The sequence below is a fragment of the Argiope bruennichi genome, chromosome 4 (assembly GCF_947563725.1).
Source record: "Argiope bruennichi chromosome 4, qqArgBrue1.1, whole genome shotgun sequence".
Taxonomy (NCBI): Eukaryota; Metazoa; Arthropoda; class Arachnida; order Araneae; family Araneidae; genus Argiope; species Argiope bruennichi.
The window spans coordinates 69,431,235-69,457,506 of NC_079154.1; the positions used below are offsets into that span (position 1 = coordinate 69,431,235).

The 26,272-nt window shown below is 28.7% G+C and overlaps 1 protein-coding gene across 1 annotated transcript in view; it reads right to left on the minus strand.

The window, feature by feature from the left end:
* The window catches only part of LOC129965894 (sodium-dependent nutrient amino acid transporter 1-like), a 58,932-nt gene extending 34,107 nt beyond the window's left edge, over window positions 1-24,825 (minus strand). Inside the window, exon 1 of the mRNA XM_056080163.1 lies at window positions 24,051-24,825. Coding sequence (XP_055936138.1) covers window positions 24,051-24,053 — 3 coding nt within the window. The 5' untranslated portion in view covers window positions 24,054-24,825. The remainder of the gene's footprint in view (window positions 1-24,050) is intronic.
* Between the last annotated feature and the right edge of the window lie 1,447 nt (window positions 24,826-26,272).

Sequence of the window (26,272 nt, forward strand, 5' to 3'; positions counted from 1 at the left end):
TTGTTCTAAAAAGAGATTTATAATTAATTTAATTTATTATCATTACAAATTAAGTAAATTTACTTAAATCTATTATTGATAAACAAATAATTATTAGATAAAATTCGAAGGAAAGGTGCGAACGATCTGTTCTTCACATACGGGTCGTTCTACAGTCCTCCTTCAAAAATTCAAAAATACTCCAAATCTAAATATATATATATATATATATATATATATATATATATATATATATATATATATATATATATATATATATATATATATATATATATATATATATATATATATATATATTCCTCTCCCTATGTTTTTGCTAATGTAAAATTTTAAATTTCAGAAACTTTAAACCTTCGGTATTTACAGTTTAACAATATAAAACACTGGATTGTTTAAATTAAACTTGTCAAATTATGAGGGCTGTAGTTGACATTCTGTTAGTCCAAATGATACAAAAAATATTTCGCCTCATGCGCAATCTACATATAAATATCTACAAAAATTAAATTAAAAAAAAGTATAAAATGTCGATGAAAGATGATGTTGTACTATACAAAAATAATAAAAATGCAAATAAAATATCTTTACTTCTACAACGAAAGATTATACTGCAAAAGATTCAAATGACTAGAGAGATATTTAAAAAAAAACTCTTTAGAAGCTTTAAAAAAATCTTTATTTTTTATATTTTATTTATTTATTTATTTTGTAAGCAGTAACTTTTTATAGGGTATCAAATTTTTTTCCATTACTGGACAAATGAGTTACAGAAAGAGTGGACAAATGAGAACTAGACAATGAATGACTGGACAAATGAGTTGACAAGCTTTTAATTCCAGAACTTGAACAACCTCGGCGTATTCAAGGCTTAATATCAAACATTGAACAAATTGGGTAACGGTACACCTCCCATTACTCAATTCGCTCAATCTTTATAACGACAAGCTTTCATAGACTAATCGGTGATCAACCGCTTTTCGCTAGTTTGACATCCTTACTAATCTACCCTCATTCCATGTGATATTTGGTAAAGTTATTTCTTAAACGACCCACTTTGTCGTGAAAATTCTGTGACTTTTTTTACTTGTTTTTTTGTATTAATTTTCACTTTTTTTTTCTCAAAACTTTTAATGATTTTGTATTTAATAAATAACGACCGTATCATCTGAAGAATACTTCTTGAAACTTCATATCAGTCGGAATAGTAGTACAATAACCTAAAGATATTTAAATTGAACAATTTTGAACTTTTATATGAATAATTTTAATTTGAATAGCTTCAACTTATATTTGTTATTTATCTATGCAGTTAAATAATAAATTTGTTCATTCCATTTATATTAAATCATAGTGAATTATGCTGTTTATTAACACAAAAGAAATCTATAAAAACACAAATTAAATGAAAAGTCAAAATCCAGGCTGGATGTTTCTGCAAAATCTTCCCTTGAAGGGGAAATATTGCTCATTAATTACAGTAAACCAGAAATTGTCTTCTTGCTCTCGTCTTCAATGACTATAACCGTACTATAACCTTTGATTTATGCTTTATGTTACGTTTGTCAAAATAAATTAGTAAAAATATAACTAGTTCGAGCAACATCGGATATATCAGATAGGGTTCAACAACTGTAAAGTTCGTATTTCGTAAAAATATACATTTCTTTTGTAATGAAAGGATGGATTGAGAATTACTTGTTGTAAATTTAAAAATGATTTATTGGTGTCTCAAATATTATTTGCTTTAATATTATTAATTTGCTAAGTAACATATATTTTGCAAAACGATTTTTGCGATGTTTAATAAACGTTCTGAAAAGGACAAATTTCGAATCGTTGTTTAAAATACTAATTTAAAAAAAAACAAGTATATATCTTGAATTTATTATTAATACATAGTATAACCTAAATTCATCATTAGATTTGCTAGACTGTATTCTGCAATAAAAAAATTTCAAATAATCTCTTATAACTTTGTAAATTTTAAAAACATCCATATTTGAAAATTCATGTTTCAAAAATTAAAGGGAAAATCTAATCTCTAGTACGAATCATCGCTGTAAGATAATGATCTACGATGGATTCCTTTACTTGTGTATAATTTTTAAGATGTAAGCTGAATTACAACAACGATAATATACACACAAAAAATGTACTTAATATCGTCACAAAAATCTGAGCAAGAACGCAGCTATTAAATTAATGAAAAAATTTTGTTATTTTGAAAAATTATTTAAAATTAGAAATAAAAATTAGGAATAAAATAAAATAAATATTAATGAAATGCTCATTTTCCTTATTTTAAAATAATGCAAAATAGTTTTTGTACAATAATTTGTTTCTAATTATTGAAGAAAATAGTGAGGAAATGATTTATTTTAATTACAGCTCTAATTAAAATTTTGAAAAACATTGTCTTTCTGAATATCTGCAACCTAAGAAGTAATCATATGCCAAATTTTAGTGCCGCAACAATCCATTTCATAGAATGTTTTGCAGATTTTTTTTTTCCTCTAGCAAACTATTTTATTACGAAATAATAAAATGATGTAATTTACAAATATTATGCCAACTTATATACAATAACATGTTCAAAAGGTAGAAAGAGTTATTCTTATGAACCTAGGAAAATTCTCCTGCAAATTGTTTATCTTTGTTAAAAATAGTTTCTTACTTCACATAATAAGGTTAATCGAAAAACGATGCTTCGGTCGTTACTCTAAATGACACAATATGTATTTGCGTTGCATTGTTTTGCTCACTTATGTTCAACAACATATTATAAAAAACGCTTTAATCAGCATTTGTTGAAATCCATTAGAACCCTCAAACCATGCGTCTTCGCTTTTGTAAAGGAAATTATCATGTTTTTTTAATGACCCGTGATTAAAAGTCGACATATATTGAAATTATTTTCTCAGAAATGCTTTTGAACATTTTGTCAATAACCATTTTCTTTTTCAATTGAACGCATTTTGCGATGTAATTTAAACTGGTGTATTACAGTTAATTATAACTAGAATTCAATTTCGTATCCTCATTATTCTTGTTAAAAAGAATTATTGTTAATACGGGGAATTAGAAATGTCATTTTACCAAAAAATTACAGCTTTAATGTTTCTTTCAAATGAGAACGCACTTAAGGTGTCACTGTTAACAAAATACGAGCTTTTCAATTCACTTGTTTACAATACGAATTTCCAGAACTTGTATAATGTATATTAAATTATATAGATTGATTAACATTAGAAATGTTCTATCATTATCATATCCATTTCTTTCAACATAATTATACGTCGTAATTTACTGTAAAACGATTTTTTGGTCAATGGATTTTATTTTAATGTCAATGCTTCAAATCCCCAATATCCCCAAATTAAAATTTTTTCACGTTTTAAACGGATAAGTAAAAATGTAATTTATTATTTCCTTGTATACAAAGAGAAAGTATTGTATTCGTCAAAAAAAAATTCGACCTCGAGATTTTGATGTGAAACTCCTCGTTTCAAACCTCTTTGAGTCCAAGAAACCTCTATGCTGCTCTGTAAACACGATAATTCAAAATCATTTTGAGTTAATTAAATGAAATTGTGCATATAGACTTCATACTATATTTCCAGATTTTTATAGATGCATTTCATTCGTTAATTAAGCTAAATCCATTTAGAGGAAGTTTGTCCGTTCAGCTGTTCACGTGAACATAATAAAATATATATATATATAAAAATCTAGATGAATAAAATTTTGTATACAGTTTTAGCATCTAACATGTAGATTCTAACCAAATTTTAAAACAAATCTGCCGAAATCTGACTCTCCGTATTTTGAAATCCATGCAAACGCGATAACAAAAAAACAAAAAAAAAACAAAAAAAAAATTCAATGACTTTAAATAAATGAAATTTGGTGTGTGATTTTGTAACTACAATTATATTTCTGTATCAAAATTTGATTTCAGTCTCTCAGAATTAACATTCAAAATGCAAATTCCATTGTCGGGTGTTTGTGTATTAACCGCATATCAGGAATTAATTGCCAAAAAATTTCCAAAGTTTATAGATTTGATTCAGCAAAAATGCTAGATTTATGCGGATGATCAATCATAACTTTAACTTCCCAATGGCATGCAAGGCATTCGTTGCCATGCCCAAGATTCAAAATTTTATGCTGGGGGTGGGAAGATAACACCTTTATTAGATAGTATGTGAAAAAGATTTAAGAAATCACTCCCTCTGTTTTTAGATATTTAAATATTTATTTAAAAAGATTAGTAACAGTATTTTGATTTCTCTTTGAATTTTTTTTTATATTGACATAAAATATTTTATATACAGTATCCCAAAATGTCGGTTACAACTTTAAAGATTGGCCAAGAAAACAAAAATAAATAATTTTTGCACTAGATCTAGGAGTCGAAACTCCAAAAAGGAACTATAAGGGCTCTTTATTAACGAACTTAGTAAAAGAAAAGAAACTTCAAGCAAGTTTTCAGGGCATGTATCCCAGATTTTATGGAATGAATATATGTAATAACACAACAGTCCAGTTGCCTTGTTGAAATTCAAAGTCCTTTGAATATATACTTTATGTGCTCCAAATACTAAGCAAGCATGATGTTGATACTGCATTCTACTTGCCATTGTCGCATCTGCAATGCTGTGTAACCCTTGTTATGTTGCCTCACAAAATAGCTTTAATGGAATATATTATTTGTTTTGTATGATTGTGACGAAATTATTTGTTTTAGTATGCCTCATTAAACCTTAAATTCTGTAAACAACCTTTCAGTACATTCTGTGGATAGATCAACTAATTAAAAAGATGTGCACTTTGTAAAATGGAAAATATGAAACGCAACTTTGAATAATATAGTACAATGATATATATTAGTGTTGTTCCAGCAATACAATTAAAAGGGCAACTGTTGCAATATTGGGTACTTACGTATTAACGCAATCAGGCCAAAATTCGCATAAATCGCCAAATTTGGCGACCCTAATTCTTACTCAACTTGTACAAATTTATCGATACTAATCGATATATCCAAAATTGCAAGATGTTTATTCTGTCTCCATTATTGAAACTAATGAAAATCTAAAATGTTGTCATCTTGAGTTTATTCCAGTAACTTTCGCCTTAGCAGTATTGGTTGGTTGACAACATGCAATTGGATGAATTTTTCTTTTAACATATTATTCAAGAGGATTTTACTAGGAATTCTTCTGATAAAATTTTGACTTCACAAACACAAACATATTTTGTCACTACATGAATAGCTAAAATGGCAAGTTGTTAAAAAATCAGATTTTAATAGAAGGTAAGATGATGAGAGCAAATAACTAGAGAAAAATTTAAACGGTATTATCAAACTGTTGCAGAAAAATAACTGCATCGGGATGTTAGTTTCGCTAAATATTTTTTTATTTCACAATGTTTATAGCCCGGTGACATATAATCTTTAAATTGCGGCATATGTAGTGAAAAAATAGAGCAAAATTCTTTAAAGAGAAGACCGTTGGACTTGATACTACAAAATTGAAAAAAATAGTGAATTTTTGGGTAGTAGGTAGAAAAATGTTTTAAATTTTCAAATTAACCACAAAAAATTTATACACTACATTAAAACTTAAAAAATTCGACTTTTCAGTTATATATTTCTTTGAGTACAATTTTTTTTTCTTAAATTTTAATATAGTATTATGGAAATCATCCAGTAAGTGTACGATGAAAAAAGTAAAAACATTCGAGAATCGAAAACGACGCTTTATTCTACATGAAAACATGAAGTACCAGTAACAAATTACAGCCAAGTAGTGCACAAAATATTTTCGTTTGTAGAAACTCAGAACATAAACAGACAGAAAATAACAATAGTGCTCGAAGTGTAATTAATTATAGAGCTCACTGAAAAAAGAAAACTCAATTGATTCCACGTGCCAGTGCTTCGTATTTTATGAACCCACAACATAACACGGAGTTTAGAAGAATTAGGGATAACTCAATGAGAAACAGATATCTAAAGATCTTGAAAACTCCGTATTCTTTAGATAAGATAGATAAGATCTTTAGATATATGTTTCTCATTGAGTTATCCACTAATTTTTATATTTTCCAGATCTTTTATTTTTATAGCCAAAGTCGCCAAAATGGAAATCAATTTTGTCGCCAAGGCTGAAATCACTGAACTGGCATCCATTCAACATACATTATCAATATATGTAAATCTTTCTTTTTAGTGGACATATTAGTACTGCAGGAAAGAAAAATTATAAATTCGGAATTAATATCACAGAACAATATATTTTAATATGTTTCGCAGTAAAACTTTTCATTATTTTAGTAACTGCTTTTATACATATACATGTTTGAACGATATTAAATATCTTTTTTACTTATACATAATCGTTGCCATAATGAAAAGTAAATTTTTAAAAATAATGTAAAGATCGATAAATTATCCTACGGTCTTATCGAGCTGTGATAGTTTTCAGATCAGAGATCCAAATATATTTTAATTATTTTTTTGGTATTTTCTCAGGATCAGAAGCATTATAAATTAATTGGACGAGTCATTTGTTAAAATTTTATGGTAGAGACATGCAATAAAAGAAAACTTTTATTGGAATTTATTAATATTAAGGTTCATCTTTCATTTTGTTGTCTCAGCAAATGGCAACATAAAAACACAGAAAAATAACTGATGTAATACAAAAAGAGATACATCTGCATACAGATTATAAACCTTCTAACAGGAATACGAAATCTAAAAAAATTCTGGGATGCATTTATTCATACATGTTTCTGCTGCCAACAATAAAATTAAAGGTTTGAGGTATTCCACATTGCATAAGCTGTTGCAATCTTCAAAATGCAAAATTAATTCTCACAAGTCAATAACCCTCAAATTATACCATTTGTGTTTTCAATAACAATGCGAATGAATCGTGAAACATTGTTTATGTTTCTTGTAAAAATGAAAGACTCTGAGAAAAAAATTATTACAACAAACAACCTTGATGAAACAAGCCTTACAACAAGCATGCGATCAATAACAATGGCCCTAAAGCGAAAATACAAAAAGATGTCTATTCTTACATCAAAATTGTTTTCGTGTTGTTTTTTCTATCTTCTTTATATGTGACTTGCGTGTTTGGGCTGTTTTATTTCTACCAACACGTTGTATCATTAGTCCTCCACCATAAAGTCATCTACAGAAGCAGGTGTTTATAAATGAAAGGGAAGTAGGTAATATTATTGCATTCTCAGGTCGTTTGCTTTAACGATTGGAAAGAACCAATCCCTAAATGTAGAAATTCCAGCAGATTTTTTTTTGTTATTATTATTCTTTCCATTGAATAATGTCTTGTTTATATATTTTCGTGTTGGAAATCTATTCCTCGTCCATAAATATTTCATCATCTTCACGCGATAAAAACATTTTCCGCTATCAGTCACTGAAATCGGAATTGATATCTAGGTAGAAAAGTTTAAAAAATTTTGTTCGAAAAAAAAATAGAAAGGGAATCAATTCCCATAATTTTTTATTGCCTGATGCCTTAAGAGAAAAATTTCAAATTTATATGTATGCGTTTCGATAAAAGTGTTAAATATTTACTGAAATGTAATTTTCTTGTTGGCACGAATGAAAAAAATCTATCTTGAAAAAATAAGAAATTATTGATATATTTCTGTTGTATTGCTGTTATATTTTGCCAGCAAACAGGAATAGCAAAATTGATTCATTTGATATTATGATGAGGAAAAATTTGTCGTTCGATTTATTCTCCATCTGAAAAAAAAATTGCTCTTAGCTTACTTACTTATTAACTTATTTATCTGTTCATATTAACTTATTTATTAACTTATTAACACATATATTTTTATCGTCAACTTATTTATTAACTTATTAACATATTTATTTTTATCGTTAACTTATTTATTGAACTTTTACCATATTTATTAATTTATTAATGAATATATTTATTTATTACTAAATTCCTCATATGTATGATAAAATTTTTACAGGAAGAATAATATATAAATAGGAATCCCATTCGGCCTCGGCACACAGAACTTTCTGATGAGAGAAATATAATGATATTTTAGCTCTAATTTCAATTTAATTAATTTCCAAGGTTTTATCTTAATTTAGCCCATAGTAACTTCATTCTAAAATATTCTCTTATTTCGTGATCGAATTCCACTTTCTCTACTTAATTAATTCAAGAGCAGCTTTGTAAAATTGCTGAATCGGCTAAAAGCCTAACTTTCCCACACTCCGAATGAAGGAACAAAATACCGCTGACAAGACAAATTCTTTTTTAAAACCGCCCTGTGTTTCCCCTGCCTTGTCGACCGTCTAACGAAAATCCCTATCGAAATCTCATTATATATTAGCATTATGAAGAAATATTTTCCCTATCAATTTCTCTGGTTATATAAGACCATGAAACGACATCATGAAATCGAAAGGCTTTTCACTGTCTTCAAAACTGCAGCCTGCTTCACATGCTATATATATATATATATATATATGAAATCATTTTTATTTTCTTATTACATATTCTTGAATTACAACGGTCGAATATAAACAAATCACTATACTAACGTTTCAGACTGCTTCATTGATTTTTTAAAGTTTTATTTTTCAAGGCTTTGCTTATTAATGAAACTGCAAAATATCTTTAGAAATGTTCTAGATAATGTTCACCGAAAACCTTATTTACTCAGAGAAATGAATGTCAAAAGTCAAAAGAGTCAAAAAAATTTAATCGTGCGTTAAATTAGACTTAATCATTGACAAAATGATTAATTTCTATGACTTATCTATGTAAATTTTTGCCATATTTTGCAAAATTATCACACAAAAGTGGCTTTTGCACTATTATCAAACTCAAAAAAATTATATTTTTAATGAAATCAATTTCGTCTCTATACAATATTTTCTTTATTTTTAATATAATATACGATTTGTAACAATTATTTTTTTATATTATGAGGAAATTCGAACTCATCCATTAAAATATTCCGTTGCGTGATTTAGCCAATGTTAAAGTTAATATTTTTAAAAATGCTTTATTTACATTTTAATTCTTAAGTAGGATTTCCTCTTCCGCTTTTCTTTCTTGCACATACACTTTTTAATTTGCACACACTATAATTTGTTTTGATTTCTCCAGTTAAACTCATATTTTTTTCTTATCAGAAAAGAAAGTTAATTTTTTTTAAAAAAATATGCATTTTACAGTAATATTTATCAGTCTAAAAAAATCAAAAATCTGGGCGGCGAACTAGCTGATCTCTACAGGCGGCTAGTAATTTGGAATAATGTAAACCTATAATCAAACTTAAAAAATCAATCATTTTAATGAATAACTTCCAAAATATTCCGAACTGTGTGCCTTTTACCAGTTTTAGCCACCTTATCTTGATCCAAGTACAAAATATTCAAAGTATAGAAGTTCTTTAAAAAATATTTGTCAAATGTATTTTTTTGTTATAAACCACCAAAAATACAGTGTCTTTCTTTAACAATATCTGTTCCATACGCTATGTAAGATGATAAATAACTAAAAATTTATAACTTCTTCCTATCTTTAATAATTGGCAATATTAAAAAAAATATATCATAAATAAAGAACTGAAATATTTATACAAACAAAAATTTATTCCTCATTTAAATTAAAGTCTATAGATAAATAAAAAGATCTAGTAACGTCGTTAACTATAAAGATTAACGAAAACTTAATTATAAACATCATCTAATAAACTTGGAATGTACTGGAAAATTTCCAATCTTATAATTTCTTTTTACAAGTCAAACATTATTCCTACGATTGCGTAACAAGCAGTGGATCAAAGCACGTGAAATGACACGAGAGTATGCGAAATCTTGCATCGTTTCATCAGAATTAAATTAAATTTCGATAAGATTATTGGTATTACATATTTAATTGCATTTTCTCTTTAAAAAATTGAGTTATGAAATGAATAGGCAAGATATTTTTCTATGTATTCCAAGGATATTTTGATCAATAGAAAATATCACACTTTCGCTTTCATCAAGAATATTTAATTCGCGGATTTTGGTATGCATAGTTGGGTTACAAATACCTTCAGAATAAGGAAAACATTTAATAAAAAAATAATTTTAAAGATCCATACCGCAAATAATTTTTTGGAATGAAATTCTATGGCTAAAAAAAAATAAGAGTTTTAATAATAAGTTGCTGAATAGGAAACTGAATTCAAAATAAAGAGAGATAAAACAGGACTAAAATAAAAAAGACTGGAAAGTGACCCGTTTCGTATTTCTTTTTAAAGACAGTGCTCAAAATGTAATAAGTATGTGTTATAAAATGAATTAAAACCATATTTTTTTAACATTTATTCATAAAAATATATAAAAAAATATAAATTATTCTTTCATTCGCAACCCGAAGTTTCTTTTCAATTATTTCGAACGAAAAAATAATACTCATTGAAAAAGGGATATGTATCCTATCAAACAAAGAATAAAAACACTACTTTTATTGTATTTTTTACATCCAAATTACTTATTAATACTGCAACACTTTCTCAGATAATGTTATCTCTCCTATCCATATTGTTCTGGATAGAAATTGGAAAAAAAATAGAATTTTATCTAGTTTCACTTTTTTTATATTATATATCTCTAGCTTGAGTCAAAACTATGCTATTTCAAAAAATTACAATTTATCGTAAAACCAAGTGTATTATTCTTGGCCGTAATTAACTGTATTCTGCTGGGTTTAGTACTATTTAAATTCAATATTAAGTTAGGAATTGTATTACCTAAAAACTTATCCTACCTTAAACTTTTGAGTATCTTTCTTAAATCGAAAGATAACCAAAAAATTAATTTAACAGTTTAATACTTCGTTGCTGTTCAAAAACTAACTAGATGTTTATAATTCTTTGCTGATAACATCTGCTCGTTAAATTCCTTAAAAAGATCATACAAGTACTTTGATTAACAGCCAAAATTAGCAGTTGCAATCTGAATAAAGGTTTGTATATATTGTTTGAATAAAAATCTGTATTTAATGTATCTTAAACCAAAAATATGCATGCAATCCAACGTCTTAGTGATGAAGCACCAGAAAAATCTAAAAGTTAAAAACATTTAAAAAAAAACAATAATTAAATGAACAAGTTGAAGTTCAAAAGTTTAAAATCAATGTTAAATCAATCAATGTTTATTAAATTAATCAATGTTTAAAACCTCTAAGTATTATATGCTAAAAATTGCAAATAATATGAAACTCATTCAGGTTTTCTGGAAAATAGAATTTCTGTTCTGATTAAAGAAGATGAATCTTACCTTTACTATCGTCATGAATCTTCTCAAAATTCATATTGAATTAAATTGTTCTTTTAAAGAAGTAAACGTCGATACAATCTGACCCTGATATTACGGAAACACGTTATACGATTACTCAATCTGACGTTATCTCTACAGGTTAGTTTGCCAGGTCATTTGCGGTTTTCGTATTTGTATTTAACTATAAAAATGGCGCGTTTTTAAATAAAATGAAGAATAGTAAGATTTTTTTTTTTTTTTTTTTACAAAATTTGTGCAAATGTGATAGCTAATGATGGTCTTGGGGAAAACATATGCACTTATATTTCTGTCGAGTCAACCTTTTTATTTTTCTGTCACCAGTATTTTAATAATTTAAATGCTGGGAAATATTATGCATCGCGTAATAAATTTATGCCTAAAATATTATGTAATTTTGAAGCTGCGTCAATATTTCCAGAATGCTTTAATTTCATGCTCGTAAACTTCCCAACTATGTTATTCAATGTTTGCATTGCAAAAGGTTGTTTTGATTTATAGGTGAGCAACACTAAAGAGGAATCTTAAGCACACCCTTTTGTAAAGCAGAAGGGGTTACTCACAAACTAAAACATTTTTGAATATAAGTCAATCGCAAACAAGTGAAAATATAATGAATTGAATAATATAAAAAGTCACTTATAACAATGTGGCTTTTGCTGTCATATTTCTACACAAGAAGAACATACGAACCAGCGATTTTTTAACTGACTATATTTGGTGTTCCGATATATTTGGTATTTTGACTGTATTTGGTGTTCCGATATATTTGGTATTTTGACTGTATTTGGTGTTCCGATATATTTGGTATTTTGACTGTATTTGGTGTTCCGATATATTTGGTGTTTCGATACCAAGCAAGGAAACAGTATATCTAGCAGCTCTAGTTTGTGAGATTAAGTGTAACTGAATTATTAATATCCCTCAAACTTATGCCACCACTATGGGAACATAAACTACATGCAAGCTTTAGGCCTACAACAAATAAAATAAAAAACATTTACTCAAACACATAAGCATGCCTTTACTGAGATCTCAGCTACTGTTTTTGGTCGTTAAATTGGTAAAAGGAATCGGGTTGTATTTTAACCCTTTAATGGGCCATTTTTTTCTAGTCATATTATGTTAAAATATTTTTAGACTTGAATTAGAATAAGAAAAGGGGTTCATTTAGCTTATTAGATAAATTTAATTTGATTAATTAATACATTTGGTTAATTAATAATTAAGTAACAAATCAAGACACATCATTTTATCTGAGATAAAGAACTGAAGCATCTAAGTTTCTGACTTACTAAAAAAATTTGTCAGAACTTATGCCAACCTACATAATTTCATACGAAGATTGATAAATTTGGCGGGAAGCATACTTCTCACGGCCCTAGAAAGGGTTAAGGAATTTAACTGGCGAATGAGATTGGCAAAGCATTATAAGTATCTGATTAGTTTTCGAATAACAAGGAAGCGTTAACGATTAAGATCTCTAAATTAAAGTTATTCCTCGGATAGATTAATCATATGAAAATAAAAAAAAAGAATATTGGTATCTTGTCCATTGCCAAACGCCTTTAGGTGAATTGAAAGAAGAATATTACGATCATAAGCAAGATTAAATTTAATAAACATGAATAGAAACTTTGTTAAGATTTAAAAATAGTTAATTTTCTCTTTGATAAGTAATGAAACCACACGTAATATGCTTCGTATGCCTGAGAACAGCAGAATCAGACAAACCTCTAGATAAGAAAAGAGCTAATTACGACAGAGAACATAGTCGCTACAAAAAGAAAGTTCATTCGTGAATTATTAGTCGAACGAAACATTTTTATTGCCACCGTTTCAATGGAAACTAGAGTTAATGAAATAGTTATAAAAGTTCTTGAGCAGGGTGCTTTTTGCTTTGCGTACATAACAAATGCCAGGAATAAGTAAAGAATAACTTAACTTTTAAATGCATGAATTTTTATTTTTAATAAATAAAATTATAAATCAATCGGGAAATGAGTGTAGTTAACAGGAAAAAAAACTCATAAGAATTTTTTTTGAATTTTCAATATATATATATATTATATATTTTTACATTATTATGAGCAATCACTCCTTGAGTTCTACAAATCCACTGCGTACAATAATATAATATTTAAAACACAAATAATACCTCTCATTACATGTAATGTATTACAAAATATGAAAATTCAACAAATAACTATTTTTAGCATTTAAAGATACAGAAATATTGCTAAATGACCATTGTGTGGTACCCTTACATAGTGGAATTTTGCACCTCAGCCTGTTTGAAAATATAGTTTTTTCTTACATCCATACACGGCAAAGGATGAGATGACCTAGGTTTAGTGAGCTTATGTAGAGCCTACTTTGCGTATTGATGTATTTTTACATCCCAAAAAAGGCTACATTTTTCTTGCATAAATTTATCAGTATATACAAAAAATATAAATATTATTCGTTACTCTTACATTGTTTCCATCCGAAAACAATTTTTCCTGTATATTTTTATTACTTTTTATATAAATAATCGTAATGAGTAACACCCGCCGAAATCAAATTGTACTCAGATAGTGCACCAACAATGAAAATTGTCACAGATAAAGAAATAAACTGTCGAAGATTCCAGATTCGTTTGGAAACGATAAAAAATTTTTGAGAAAATTAAAATTAAAAAAAAACATTATACAAAGGTTGCTATATAAAAAGATATGAGATTTTAAGCATACTATGCAGATCTACATCGCTATACATTTAAGGGTTAAAACTCAAACTTTTTTGCGTTCTACAAATCATTTACCTCATAAACTGTCCCCATTTTGTGGATTCCATGAATGAGACAAAGCAAAAAGCATAGAGCGCATTTGTTCTCGTAAAGAATTTTCTATAAGGTCGAAAATTACAACGCATGCTTAACAGTTTCTGAGACCTTGGTCGTACACGAGCGTAGAAATTCACTTTTTCGCATTACCATAAAAACTGTTTCTATGATAATCTTGGCGATACTAGTGAAGAAAATGATAAACGATTTCATCATGGCATAAAGACAATGTAGAACTCATATGAGCTCAGATGCGATATAAATATGATGGTAGATTTCTGTTCGTTCAATAACATTCGTTCAAGAATGCTGAACAAAAGAAAGTCTTCAACAAACCAATTTTAATTTCTATTTATATCTTCCAATTTTGAATTGTTACAGTTGTTTTTTATTTGTGTTTGTTAATTAATTAAAATGTTTTGCAAACCTTTTTCAAGAAAAGGTTTTTATTTTTTAATTTATTCCCAAACCAAACCTAATTCAATGAGCTGACGTAACTAAAGCTGCTGTCTCATATATTTTACAAACAAGAGGCAATAAGCAAATATTTATATCATAAAATACTTAAATGGCAGCACATACGAACTGGTATCAGCAAAGAAGCTATGAAAGCTAAGTTCTCTTAAGAATGTCAAATAAAAGAAGTTTTCGAAATGGAACAAAATAACTTTTTCTTTGATTCTTATCTGATTCCTTTCGTTTCTAATTTTAATAAAGCTATTTTAAATTTTTAAGAAAATCACTGAATTTTTTAATTAATTAGAATGTTTTACAGATACAGTAAAAATGTTTCTTTAATTAGCTCCTAACATTCCAAATCTTAAACCTAATTCAATGTACCGAAATAAATAAAGTTGCTGATGGCAAACACGTGTATCATATTTATTGTCAGAACATAAAATACACATAAAATCAATTTTAAACATCTCCGGCGCCAAAACAACTGTCGGGCTGTGTAAATCTAAAGTTCAAGAAAATGGGAAAAGAAAAAAAAACAACTGGTTCCTTTTCAAGCACAACAACTCATGAACTTATTTTCGCTTATTTTATTTTGATTATTTAACATTTAATTGCACAGGTTAGAAGAATGAACAGATTTTTAAACTATAGTTTTGTTTTCAATATTTTCCACATTTTAGTTCCCAATTTATAACTTATTATCATAAATACTAGGGAATTATAAAATCTATTTTTCGGAAATTTGTTATCATATAGCATCCCTTCATAGTGTGGAATCAAAAATTAATTTAGTTAATTGATTGGCATATAATTAAATTCTAAAAATATAAAAAAATATTACATTGTACGCAATCTCTACAAGCAATAAAAATGAAATTGTGCATGTGTTTGTGGGTACTCTAAAGACCAGGCTATTTAATTCAGAACTACCAAATTTGGCACATATATACTTGGGAGGGTAGGAATGTGCACCTAGGAGAAATTTTTTTTTTTTTTTTTTGGAAATTTTAATTCATTAAAAACTCACCGAAATGTTGATTTTCTTCCGCGATAACTTCTGAGCACAAATAACAGCACAAAAATGATTCTTAAGTAATATAAATTTTTTAAATATCTTTTTAATGTTTTCCAATTTTAAAACTGTACAAAATTTTCCTGAATTTTGGCAATCTTTTCAATTTTTTTTTTTTTTTTTTTTTTTTTTTTGCCTAATTTTTATAAGTAGATTTTATTGCTACCTTGCAATTCAAACCATTTTCATTGCTTCATCAAATACTGAATCGGATGTGTTTTTTTCCATTGTTGAAAGCTAAGAGGAATTCTGTTTAATATTTGACGATTCTATTTAATAACGTGAGACGAATAAGAAAATGGTTACAATATATTAAAAGACAGATGAACTGGGTATTTATGTTTTTCTAAAGCTATACTATTATGGGACACTCCCCAGTAAATAGTTTCATGTATTCACTGAACAAATGTTGAACAATTAAAATAGCTAAACTTTAATGTCGGATAATTTGACAGAATTAGGGATATAAAGTTATATCTAAGGGATTTAGCAGAAATTAAATAAATCAACATTCTCGGCGAACCAACAGGTCACCAAAGGTGATTAGTAAAAAATATGCAAATGCACAAAATTTCAAGACTAAAATACCAGAAAACATTTGAATTACCCTTAATATTGAAATACCCTTAAAATTCTAAAAAGGTTGAAATCTACTTTAATAGCTCCCTTGAAATTCACACAAATATGGTATCTCAAACAAGCAATTGGAGAAGCCCCATGTATATAGTATTGTGTACCTTGCTGGCTATCTTGATATTTGATATCGGCATTGTTGGCATCTTTAACACATTAATGTAGATGGCAAACCCTTGAAACAAGTCGAGTTAAATAAAAGAATATAATAAAACACAATGTTGAACAACAAATTAAAACTTTTTTTATAGTTTAATGAAATAAACGAAATTTTATTTTAATGTAATAAGAAATTTAGAAAATATCATCCATTTCTATAAATCGCACATCCAAAAAAAGAATGCAACGTACTATGTTTTTTCAAGGCATATAATTTCAAAAATGAGTTTACCTGTTTTGCAGAATTTGAATTCTTGGAGAATTTCCCATTTTGAAAGACATAGTTAGTAATTTCGAAAAACTTTCAGATGCAACTGAGTTGGCACACCGATTTTCCAGATAACCCCAATAACATGAGAACATTGCGCTTATTGCATGCATGAAGTCAACGATCTGACGAAAATTCAGATATCATACACAACATAGAAGATTATATCAAAACGCCATGAATAATTGCGACTGGAAAAATTCAAATTACACGCATCTGTTCCATTGTTTATGTTTCATTTTTATTTGTTTTACCAGTATAATGGATAATTCAAGAAGGCGTGTATTTAAATAAGATATAAAACTTGAGTGCCCATAAACATGTAACCATTCCTTTAACTTCGGGACTATAAAATAAAGTATGCCAAATATCTATGCCATATATATGGTAAAAGTGCACTGGTGATATAACTTTAATTCACAGTTTTAATCTTTTTCATTACTAAGCAAAAGCTACATCTTCAGAAGTTTTAAAAAATTATTTATTTACACTTTGATCAATGGCACGTTCATTAAAATAAACATATATACATATCACATTTAAAAGGGAATTTAAAAGAAATCTAGTTCAGGAAGTATTTATTTTTGCCATATGACTTTCGCATAATGACTGCAGTTCATTTTGAACCGTTAAAGGTATACAGAAATTAGACTCTGAAGAGAAAACCAGAACACTGCACAGCTCAAAAATCAATATTATATGTTAGCAAATAACAAAATTTTATTAAAAGAATTATACTAACATCGTTAACATTGATAATCAGTTATTAATTCGCAACAGAAAAATTTCATCTCCAGAAATCAATTAAGATAAAAGAGACGCTTTGTCCAATTGACGCCAAACTAATAAAAATACAAAATAATTTTGTACCCCAAAGTGACTCAAAAGGATAAAATAAAGGCTGTCCCAAAATTAACGCAAGATTTGAATTTGCCACTTTTCGTGCAGTAAAGTGTTAGCAGCCCTGTAGTGAATAGCATATAAGCCAGTTAACAACGACGTTACATAAGCATATGCTTTTGTATCTTGGTTATGTTACTGGACTACGAACCACAAGGTCCCTCACTCAATCCTCTATCAATCCTCGGTTCTATCCTCACTCAATCCTCGGACGATGAACCATCAACCTTCGTATAGCTGGTGTGGTACCCGCAACCAAAGTTGCCAGGCTCACTTGGCACAGCAACATCCACAACCACTCACCCACACACGCTCGCCATAACGCTTGGCGCTACTCAAACTGGGTATAAGCCCATTAGACAACAGCTAATAAATATTACATCATCACTCAACAGCCATATCGTTCGTCTCACCTTCGACTCACTGGAGGGAGAGTGTGGTGAATAGCATATAAGCCAGTTAACAACTACGCTACACGAGCATATGCTTTTGTATCCTGGTTATGTTACTGGGCTGCGAACCACAATATCCCGGGTTCTATCCTCGCGCATCACAATCCGCTAAAGCCTTATTAAAAAACCATTTGACAGCTGATAGTTTAGGGTTAGTAAAAATGGAGCGTTACACGATAGAACATGTTTTCATTGCTGAACAATATTTCAAAAATAATGAAAGTCTTACGACCACAGTTCGAAAATTTGAGAATTGGCCCCCTCGTTTGTGTGATGTAACAACACAGAATTTCTTTTTATGGGGTTATTAAAAGTCAAAGGTCTATGCCAACAAGCCCATAAGCATGCGTATGTTGGAGAAGGAAATTCAATGCTGCATCGAATGAAATTCATCCACATTTATGCAAAATGGACATGGGAAATTTCGACTAAAGAGTGTGTATGTGCCATCAAAGCCATGCAGGCCATTTGCCTCATGTGTTATCCCATACATAACCCAATCCAATGTACTTAGGGATTCAATAAAAATATAACCATTTAAAGGAAAAATCTGTGTTTTTTATTTCATTCAAATCTTATGTAAACGCGTTGCTCTAATATGTAACGCTCCATTTTTATTAACCTTAAACTATCAGCTATCAAACGCTTTTTTAATAGGCTTGCCAACACTTTACTGCACGGTGACAAATTCAAATCTTGTGTTAATTTTGAGACACCCTTTATTATATATGCGATATTCCAGAAAGCACGTGATAAAACATGTATGTTTATCTTATTTTAATCTCTGATACATACCTACATATCGATATTTTTTTTTCATAATATCTATGACATTATTACTGGGAGTACATACTTGGTCTTAAATTATTTTTTATTCTATTTTTTCATTTAATTTCACTGTTCAAAAATCAGACAGAGCACATCCACAAGTTCTTGGAGATTCAAAATTTCAATTCATGCAGATGATATGCAAGTGTCCAGAAGAGCATTAAACTGTGAAATCTGTAATCAGTGCCAATTCAGTATAGCAATATGTAAAAAGATTAAAATGACCAAACGATAGATGGTAAATTAGATGCACAAAAGGATAGAAAGGTGAGATAGACAAAGAGAAATGTACAAAATTGAAGAAAATAAACTTTGATTTGAATTCTTTTTAAATACATTATTTATTATTTCTTCGCTTACAAAGACAAAAAATAACAAAATAACAATCGGCCAAAAAACTCAAGATTATAATGAATCTACACTTTTAACCCTTTTATTCAAAAAGAAAGTCAATTTTTCAAATTATATTTATCTGTCTGCAAGCACAACTCGAATGCACAAAGAAGTGAAAAAACAAATTTGATACCTGGTCTTTATGCCAAAATTGTTGATTTCTGTCAAATTTTGGATATATGTCTACAGGAATTTTCTTAGTTCATCCGTCAATCCGTGTACATATGAACACTTTATTCAAAAGTTCAAAGAGTTTGATATGTAAAAATTTTGCACATGGCTTTATTTCTAGATATGTAATTCTATATCAAATATTGTGCCATATCCATCAAAACGTTGACTATTTATTGATAGCGTTTGTGAATACGATAATTCAAAAATATGAAATAAATAAACTAAATTTGCTATGTGGTCTTTTTGGCCTAAATTTTTCCCTGTATTTTATCTGAAGACTGAAAACGCTGAAAGTCATTAAGGATTGCAGATAGTTTTAGGTATTTACAGGCCTGATTAAATAGATTTGTTTTCTTTCAAATCGATTGAGTTTAAATAAGAAAAGGCAATGTTACAGTGCATGCGCATCAAAAGAAAATCAGGAGGTAGAGAAAATGCAGTCCCTTAAGATGTCTCTCAGCAAAGAGGGGTAAGAGAAAAAAAAGGCATAAAGAATATAACTTGCTGTTTAGTTTTCCCTTTTAATCCTGCTTTTTACTTGAAAATTAAAAACGTCAAACGATTATTGGATTGTTATGGGTGAAATAAATTAAATAAATGGTTAATAATTATTTAAATGAGTGGTTAAATTTATTTACTGAAAAAAATGGAATGCTATAGCTTTTTTAGGATTTGCACAAGAGTGATCTTGTAAATGAACAAGAAGAATCCAAGAAACTACATCGAGCGCAGAATACGATTCATTCGCATAAACATGATTCTACGATAGCAGAGTAACGGGACATTCTTCTTATTTTCCTATTTAAAGATTATAACAGTCTGAAAAAGACTAATATGTCGAAAAGATTACTTTTGTTTTGATAGGATGTATTTTCGTCTGTTTAGAAAATAATATTGCTCGTTCATCCACAAAATGGAATTTTTCAGATTGAAATAAAATAAGTAGAGCATAACTGAGTTCTTTTTTTCTGCTACAGTTGAATTATTTATGCTTTGTTGCTCCCATGTACATTCTTTAATCCAAATTTAGTGAAGCACAGTTCATTTGTTTTACATTTATTTCAAACATACGAAAGAAATTTTAAATATAAACATTTCCTAATTTTTTGCTTTGTTTGCTAAAATGTAGTCGTTGGATACGAATTCTTTTTGTTTCGTTCTTTTATTTTAGACTAGCCGCCTTTGGCGACCAGCCGGTTCGCCAATCTTAATGCTCGTTAAAATTTTAATAATTAAATATTTTATGTAATTCCTACTTTAATAGCTTCTTCATCAAATATTTTAAAGCTTCAAATTTTGATAGTCACGTAATTCACTCATAATAATATAAAGTCCTTCAGCCATAACATAATATGTATCTCTCTAATTTTCTGTTAGTTCCGGTAGAATTTATGCTTAAAATTAAAATGGAAATGACTAAACTGCAATTAATATAATAATATTTTTTACTGAAACAAAGCATTTTTTTTAATAATATGATTACTGATAATAGAGTCACTGAGCGTTTAAACTTTATGGGCACTAAAGAATATCTTTCTTAAGTTATGTAATATCTCAAGAATTTGTCAACAAAATTCTCTCAGATTCATCATGAACAGATCGATTAATAAACAATGTTTCATTTTAAATGCATTAAACACTAAGAAAATAAAATGAATCTTTTAAAATAATCGGTCGAAAACAGGTTTCAAAAAACTACTTAAAAAACGATGTACTTAAAACTATAAGCATATATCAAAAAATATATAACTAACATAAATACAATTTAATTACAAAAGCATGCAATTAGCCTAAAAATAATTTAAATCATTGAAAACAGGTTAAAAAAAACTACTTAAAAAACGATGTACTTAAAACTATAAGCATATACAAAAAATATATAACTAACATAAATTCAATTTACTTACAAAAGCCTACAACTAACCTAAAAGTAATTTAAATCGTCCGTTGATAATGGTTGCCATGCCAACAATCAGAACACAGTGCGCATGCGTGAATTTTCTTCGCCTTTTACGGTAACGCAAATGCGTGAATTTTTCTACTCCAGTTGGGGTAACGCTATGCAGATTATACATTTTTAATTTCCTTTATTCTGTGTTATTTTAATTCAAAAGTACTTCAGAATGAATCTGAAACATGGATTAATTAACAATGTTTAATTTTAAATGCATAAAACATTAAGAAAATAAACAGAATCGTTTGAAATAATCCGCCGAAAAATCTTAAACCTAGCCTCATTACTGTTGGGAGAAAAAAAGAACTAAAGCCTAAATCATTTGGCGTTGGGGAAAATGGAAGATTATTTTGGCGAAAAAGTTGGCGGTGGGGAAAATGGAAGATTTTTTTGGCGGGAAAGTTAGTTTTTAATTAATAATTAAAATTCTAATTAAAATTTCAAAAAAAGGGACCCCAGGTGCACATTTCCGACCTCTAAGGTATACATGTACCAAATTTGGTAGCTGTATGTCAAATGACCTGGCCTGTAGAGCGCCAACACACACACACACACACACACACACACATTGAGCTTTATTATAAGTATATAGATAAGGAAACATCATAAAGATTCTTTAATAAAAGTAAATTTTCTTTTGTCAGATAACATGAAAAATATATGAGAAGACGAGTAAATATAGCTATTATATTTATCGTCTGCATGATTCTGTAATGTTAAAAAATCAAATGCTAAAATTGTGCTTTTTTTTTTTTTTTTTTTTTTTTTTTGCTATTTTAGCAATTATACTTCTTTGAAAAAACTTTCTTTACTTTCTTTTTCACGAAGTAAAAAAAATACGTTTTATATTTATATCTTTCTAAAAATTATTCCATACAAAATTTATTTGACGTTAGTTTCATTTTTTGAAAAACAAACATTTGAAGTAATTTTTTAAAAAATCTTTTAGCATATAAATATTAGATTTTGATGTCTCATACATTATCGACTCTTGTAATTTTATTGAATGTGATGTATTAATTTTACTTTTATTTTAAATAATAATTTTAAAAAATTATGCCCTTACATTCTGTAATTGTAAAAATTATTAAGAAGTTTTACCTAATTTCGATTAACGATAACGATTTAAAATTTCATTTTTCAAAAGATAAAACATGAAGTGGAAATTTATTATTATTTTATAATTTGCACTAAAACAATAAATCGCAGAAAACTTCCAAGTAAAATGTTATCAAGATTATCTATAATAAAATTTTTTATCATAATTCCTTTACTTATATTAACTCAAATCGCAAATAAATTTTGTAAAATAAACTATATGAATTCAATTTCTAGTTCCACTAAAAAAATAATTTTCTATACTTTAATAGATCAAATGTAGTAATAATGTTCGTGCAACAGAGGAATTTACTGATCACAAACCGTGTATAGATTTCGAAATAATACTAAATTAAAACTGAACTAAATTAAATTTTCCTCAAATGGTGAATTTTTTGGCCACATTAATGTTCAAGATTATGTATAAAATATCTGCATCAAATGTAATACAATGTTACAATGCTTATAGATATGCACAATTATCATATTTTATAAAGCAAGTAATTTTCACTGTTTAGTTATTAAGAAACGTCTCTAATCAATTTCATAATCGTAAAAATAAACATTGTTATATTGTTCCTTAAAACTTAGGAACCATACTTTTTTTTGAGAATTATAGTTTAATTTGTTGGTTGATTATGAATGCAACTGAGCAAACCGAACATTTTTTTTCTACTTATGAATTTTCAATTGAAACAAATGCTACCTACATAAACATCTTTTTGGAAACAAATATGTAAGGTTATCACTACTAGTTTACTTAAAATCAACTATTTATATTTTTAAAGCATTAATTAGTTTCGTACTTGTAAAAATAAATATTGTTCAAAAAATTTAGGAACCACGGGTTTTTTTTTTTTTTTTTGAGAATTATAGTTTAATTTGTTGGTTGATTATGAATTCTACTGAGAAAAACGAACATGATTCTTTTTTTTGTTACCATTTATAAATTTTCAATTGCAACAAATGCTATCCAAATAAACATCTTTTTGGTAACATATTTGTAGGCTTGTCACTACCACTTTACTTAAAAATCAACATTTATTTATATTTTTCTAAGCATTGGAGCAAAAGATAACTCTTAACACATGATTCTTGACGCCATCTTAGAGCGGTTGTAAGTTTAAGTATCCTCAAGTTTTTGAGAAAACATTCTGAAATCTTAATTTTGAGTACAAAAAAAATTAAAAATATCATTATGATTCAAAATATTTTATTAAATTTTGACCAATAGTTTAATTTGATTTCTTTTTATTTATATTGATTTATTATTTATAAATAATTTATTTACTCAATTTTCAATCGGTATCACGTGAAAATGAAAACGAGGTATCTTTTGTTTCATTGATCGAAAAGCGGTCGCAGGTGAAAACGAGTTAGTAAATACGGGCTTAGAGGCTTCTAAAATGGAATAAAACCTCCATATAGTTATTATATTAATAAAAAATATTGGATAATCAGTTACACTCACCATTTTAGAAATCTTTGTATATTCAATATGAAGTTGCCTTAACAGAAAGTGAAATCCATAATGTGATTCGAATATAAAAACTAGCACTTCACATGTCCCGAATACGCGCGCGATCACCGGTTCCAAACCTGCGAGTGTTGAAGTCTACAAGTGACAGAAAGTGTGAAACACACTTTGAAGAGTTGGCAAGACTCCAAAAAACCTGTTACGTTCGTGTAGAGAGAGAGGACGTTGTTTCTTTTATTATTGCCATCATTATTCCCTTTTTGTATCCATTTTTTTTTTGTAATATCATCATTAGGTAGGTCAGTGAATGGCGAGGAAGTTGGCGATCGCGAGCGAGGTCGCTCTGAGTTTTGAAACGGGAAGGTGCTTCCTACTGTCATCTGCTTTTCAGTATCACGCAGGTTTACATTACGAAATTGGCCTATAAAATGTCGTTTGGTATTATTTGCTTGCAAACGATTTCGTTTCAAATATGGATGAGTGGCGCAACCGATGTTTGTATCATTCTTCTGAACAGTTTATTTGTTCGTGACAAACTCGCAATTGGAAAAGAACACTGAAAGGCTTTTGATGATGCGTATCGATTTTGTCAGATTGAATTACTTCAGTTACAAATAAATAATGCGACTCGCTGATTCCAGAAAACTGCAGATATGTGCGATTAGCAATAAATTGGCGAATGCGTGCATGCAAATAAAAGAGGATTTCGGTTATAACCTTTCAGTTGGAAGAAAAATGCATTTTATTTGCATTTGTATATCTATGAATGAGATATTTATTGCCAGCTATCTTTGGTAGCCAGCTTCAGTTCGCAAGGATTACTGATTGTATTTACTTTGAATAAAATCAATTAAATCTCTTATGCAGGGCTTAATGCTCATGACTCGCTAAAGAAAACAAATTTTACCGAGGACACCAACATACTGGCTTCAGTTCCCTTCAATTTCATATTAATCTTTGAACGGCGCCTCGTTGATATTATGTTGCTACGTTTCATTTGCATGATCACGAATTCATTCCATAGAAATGTATAAAAATAGGATTTGTGTATAAAATGTCCGTGAGAGGAAACATATTTTCTCTAAATATGTTCTATGAGCATTATTTAAATAAAATGAAACCTTCGCTTTTCCAAAAAATTTTTCAGCTGTAAATGATCGAATGAAATGGGGTTAGTTGCAGATAAAAAAAATAATGAAATGAAATGCGAAATTTAAAAAATTAAATAAATATGGTAGCGCTACTTAACGGTTCAGAGGAATAAAATAAAATGACAACAGAGAGTCTTTTTTTGCATGCAAAAATTTAGCACGAAATAACTGTTGAAAATAGTAAAATAAATTTTTCATCAGGTCTGAGATGTCCTGGCTTCAAAACGAGGGTTGCAGTGTCGGTACCCAACTCCATAGAAAAGCTGACCTGAAAGCGAATGTTTTCTGTTGTGCATGAAATCCAGCAGGTCTAACGGTTCTTCCGCTGGTGTGGTGTGTAAGGTAAGAGAGAGTATGCCAGCTCAAGTTCCGTTCTCTTCATCTGATCACAATTTAAAATTACGATAGTCCACATTTTAAATATAGTTAAGCTAAAATTTTCATTATTGCTCAGCTTCTTTTTTTAGTTTCTTTATCTCCAAATATATAATGTAGCTAATCATATCTAGAAATAATAAAAGAAATTTTGATGAAATGGCATCAGAGAAGAAGATTATTTAAAATACTTCAATGTTTCATGAAATCAATTTTCTTTAAAGGAAGTTCAGATATTTTTAAAGACGTTCTCAGTTGTGTGTAATCCTCACGTTTCTGTTGTGTCTTACGACACTTTACAAGCCCGCTGACAATTATCTATCAGTGATTTAAGCCGAGTGAGCGTCTTTTGTTTTTTCAGTTGCACTAACTAGGGCCAAGAGTACGACTTACCTACTTCATGCGTAACATACACTTGCACAACCCCTTTTTACAGGGGGAAACATTCACACACCTCACAGATAAAACACAGAAGAAGAGCAACCATGTCCGAACCGAAACTCGAACCCGGTATGCCCAGATCACGGGGAAGATGCGCTGCCCCTATGCGAGAACGCCGGCAGTTCACATTTCTGTAAAGGTGGGTTCAGACGAGGCTTATTATTGCGCGCAATAGAAGGTCACGCCTACTTCAGGAAAATCACGTGACTGCAACGGGACAATGGCAAATGGTTGTCCCGTCGGGACAAC